A 4,103-nucleotide genomic window follows, 5' to 3' on the forward strand; every position below is an offset into this window, starting at 1 on the left:
GTAACAGGGCAGAAATCTCCGTGCTGTCACCATGTGGTAGGACACTCTTCCCGTTCTTCTCCTCCTGAGCACCTTGTGGCAAAAAAGCTGTGTAAGGTCACTGACCAGATCCAGATCCATGTGTAGTAGGCAGGTTCTGAAAGTGAAGCTTGAGTAGTTTCCGAGCTGGTGAGGGATCTAATTGTTGCACGCTTCTCTTCCCTGAAGAGAAAAGGGGCCAACAATCAAATTTCAATTGGATTCACATAACATTTATTAAAAACAAAGTGTGGACAGTGTGTCAGACATTGAAGGGATTTACAATGACAAATAAGAGTCTCTGTCCTCAAGGAGATGGCTGTCTGATAATAAAGTCAGCCACTACTACAATTACAATGTGATGAATAAGAAAATGAAGGTGTGTAGGGAAGCGCCTGTAGCTCAAAGGGGTAGGGTGCCGGTCCCATATGCTGGAGGAGGTGGTGGGTTCAAACCCAGCCCCAGCAAAAAAAAAGAAAGGAAATGAAGGTGTGTATAGCAAATAATTAGGGCTGGGAGGAGGTCAGAAAAAGGTATGGAGGAGTACTGTCAATATCATTTAGTGGAGCCTTGACAAATGAAGAGGGAAAAGGCAATGGATACAATGGGTGAGTTATTTCTTCAGGCAAGAATCTATCAAAAGGCTTGGCACCTGTGACTCAAGTGGCTAAGGTGCCAGCCACATATACCTGAGCTGGTGGGTTCAAATCCAGCCTGGGCCCCCGAAACAACAATGATGGCTGCAACCAAAAAATAGCCAGGCGTTGTTGCAAGAGCCTGAAGTCCCAGCTATTTGGGAAGCAGAGACAAGAGAATCACTTGAGCCCAGGAGTTTGAGGTTGCTGTAAGCTGTGATGCCACAGCACTCTACCCAGGGCAACAGCTTAAGGCTCTGTCTCAAAAAAAAAAAAAAAAAAAGAATCTATCAAAACATGGCTCAGTCCCTGTAGCACAGAGGTTACAGCACAGGCCACATACACTGAGGCTGGCGGGTTCAAATCCGGCCTAGGTCAGCTAAACAACAACAACTGCAACAAAAAAATAGTCAGACGTTGTGGCAGGTGTCTGTAGTCCCAGCTACTTGGGAGGCTGAGGCAAGCTCGCTTAAGCCCAAGAGTTTGAGGTTCCTGTGATGCCACAGCACTCTACAGAGGGCAATATAGTTAAGACTGTCTCAAAAAAAAAAAAAAAATCTATCAAAACAATAGGTCATGGGGATTTAATTCTTAGTCTACTGTGCTTCTGTGGAAATAATATCTAGAAATTTTCCATCAACTCTGAGTGTCCATAACATAACACTTCTTGCGGAGAGAAAAACAAATCACCTGACATAGGTTTTACTTTCTGGGACAATCACCTGATAAAGGTTTTACTCCCTGGGACCGTATTTTTTGAAGGGCAGTTGGTATCCCAAATGCTGTCGTATAAAGAAAACCCAAGCACTGATTGCCATAGAGACAAGCTTACCAAGCTGTGCTGACACCTTCTGGAAGCACTGGGTACTTTCATCCATAAAGGCCTGCAGCTGCTTCACTGATCCTTGCAACTCATCCATCTGCACACAAAAGACAGCTGTAAGCTGCAAGGGTCCACTGCATCTCAGATGTTCCTCAAACCCACCAGGCAAGCTTGTACTGAGGAGCTCTGGATTTGTTGTTCTTCCAAACTGGAATGCCTATGCCAAATACTCTTTTTGCTTCTCCAGAGCCACACTCCTGTCTTCTCTAGGCTGCTCTCTATCCCAGAAAGCTGACCTTATGACCTCTGCTAACAGGCTTCTGGTTGGATGTGGCCAAGAGGAAGCCCAATTGGGAAGGAGCTGAATAGATCAGGCTTGCTCCTGGAAGGCTCATCTTGAGTTAGCTACGTCCTTTAACTGAAGGTCATGGCTCCATCAAAGAGGCCAACTCTGGGACTTCCTTCCCCCAGGTGCCACAATAACTGCAACTGCCTCTTTTTAGAACTATACTGCCTCTAAGCCCCAGGTTAATTCTCTAATCCTTGTGGTTCCCTAATAGTCACACCTTCATACATAGCCTCTTTGAAAATAAACACTTCTCTGTTTAAAACTTTTTGGGACAGAGTCTTAACTCTGTTGCCCAAGCTAGAGTGCAATATATCATCATATCTCACTGCAATCTTAAACTCCTAAGCTTAAGTGATTCTCCTGCTTCAGCCTCCTGAGTAGTTGGGACTACAGGCACTTACTACTATACCCAGCCCCCCACCTTTTTTTTTTTTTTGAGATGGAGTCTCACTTTGTCACCCTGGGTAGAGTGCTTTGGCATCATAGCTCACAGCAACCTCAAATTCTTGCACTCAAGAGATCCTCTTGCCTCGGAATCCCAAGTAGCTGGGGTCTCTCTCTTGCTCAAGCTGATCTCAAGCAAACCACCCACCCCAGGCTCACAGACTGCTAGGATTATAGGCATGAGCCACCTTGCCTGATCAATTTTTTTTCTCTTTTTTGTACAGGAGGAGTCTCTCTCTTGCTCAGGATGGTCTTCTGGCCTCAAGCAATCCTGCTGCCTTGGCCTCCTAGAGTGCTAGGATTACAGGCATGAGACACTATACCCTGCCTAAACTCTTCTTGAATTACCCTGTTTCAAATGCCATCTGCTTTCTGTTGATACCTGGATTGCACAATACTAGACACCAAATGTTCTTATGGCTCATTTTCTTCAAGTCTCTGTTCAAATGGCATCTCAGATGGGGCTTCAATAACCAAGCTATTTTACAGCAATCCAAAACAAGAAGCAAAGGCTTCCCCAGATGAGAAGTCAGCAAAAGATCTTGGGATACATATAAAATCAGAGTGAAAGCACACCCTCCCAAAGAAAACAATAACTCATACCAATGGAAAACAACCAAAATGAGAATATTAAAATGACTGTTAAAGAATTTTAAAAATCGATTGTAAGGGAGCTCAATGAAATACAAGAAAAAACAGAAACCCAACACAAACCAAAAATAATAATGCAGGAAATGAATAAAGAAATCAAATTATTTTTTGTTAATGTGATTTTTCTTCTAGCTTACTAAAGACTCTAGGTTCTAGTTTGACTTTATTTATTTGTTTGAGACAGAGTTTCACTTTCTCACCCTCGGTAGAGTGCCGTAGCATCACAGCTCACAGCAACCTCAAACTCTTGGGGTCAAGTGATCCTCTTGCCTCAATCTCCCAAGTAGCTGAGACTACAGGACAGGTGCCTGCCATGCCTAGCTATTTTTAGAGATGGAGTCTCACTCTTGCTCAGGCAGTCTCTATCTTTTCTTTTCTTTTATTTGAGAAAGAATCTCACTTTGTCACTATTGGTAGTGTGCCATGGCATCACAGCTCACAGCAACCTTGGACTCGGGCTCAGGAGATTCTTTTGCCTCAGCCTGTCAAGTAGCTGGGACTATAGGCACCCACCATAACGCCAAGCTATTTTTATTTATTTATTTATTTATTTTTGAGACAGTCTCACCATGTCACCCTCAGTAGAGTGCAATGGCGTCATAGCTCACAGCAACCTCAAACTCTTGGGCTTAAGCGATTCTCTTGCCCTCAGCCTCCCAAGTAGCTGGGACTACAGGTGCCCACCACAACACCCAGATATTTTTATATTGTAGTTGTCATTGTTGTTCAGCTGGCCTAGGCTGGGTTCCAACCTGCCACCTCCAGTGTATGTGCCTGGTGCCCTAACCGCTGAGCTATTAGAACCAAGCCTGCCCTTGTGAGCTGAGGCAATCTGCCCGCCTTGGCCTCCCAGAATGCTGGGATTATAGGCGTGAGCCACCACGCCTGGCCTGGTCTCTAACTCTCGAGCTCAGGCAATCTACCTACCTCAGAAAGAAATCAAATTATTAAAAAAAAAAAAAAAATCAATCGAGTAGAGTTTCTAGAGATGAAAAATTCATTCAAGGAAATATAAAACATAGTGGAAAGCCTTAAGAACAGGCTAGACGGCTCGGCGCCTGTGGCTCAAGCGGCTAAGGTGCCAGCCACATACACCCAAGGTGGCGGGTTCGAATCCCCAGCCCAGGCCCGCCAAACAACAATGATGGCTGCAACTAAAAAAATGGCCGGGCATTGTGGCGGG

At 44.8% G+C, this 4,103-nt stretch overlaps 1 protein-coding gene across 1 annotated transcript in view; it reads right to left on the reverse strand.

Annotated features, from left to right (window-relative positions):
• The window catches only part of DSN1 (DSN1 homolog, MIS12 kinetochore complex component), a 23,739-nt gene continuing 19,636 nt past the window's right edge, over positions 1-4,103 (reverse strand). Inside the window, exons 6-7 of the mRNA XM_012804094.2 lie at positions 1,486-1,573; positions 1-201 (exon numbers count right to left, since the gene is read on the reverse strand). Coding sequence (XP_012659548.1) covers positions 98-201; positions 1,486-1,573 — 192 coding nt within the window. The 3' untranslated portion in view covers positions 1-97. The remainder of the gene's footprint in view (positions 202-1,485; positions 1,574-4,103) is intronic.

Source organism: Otolemur garnettii, unplaced genomic scaffold, assembly GCF_000181295.1.
Source record: "Otolemur garnettii isolate 467f Iridium unplaced genomic scaffold, OtoGar3 scaffold00025, whole genome shotgun sequence".
Lineage (NCBI taxonomy): Eukaryota > Metazoa > Chordata > Mammalia > Primates > Galagidae > Otolemur > Otolemur garnettii.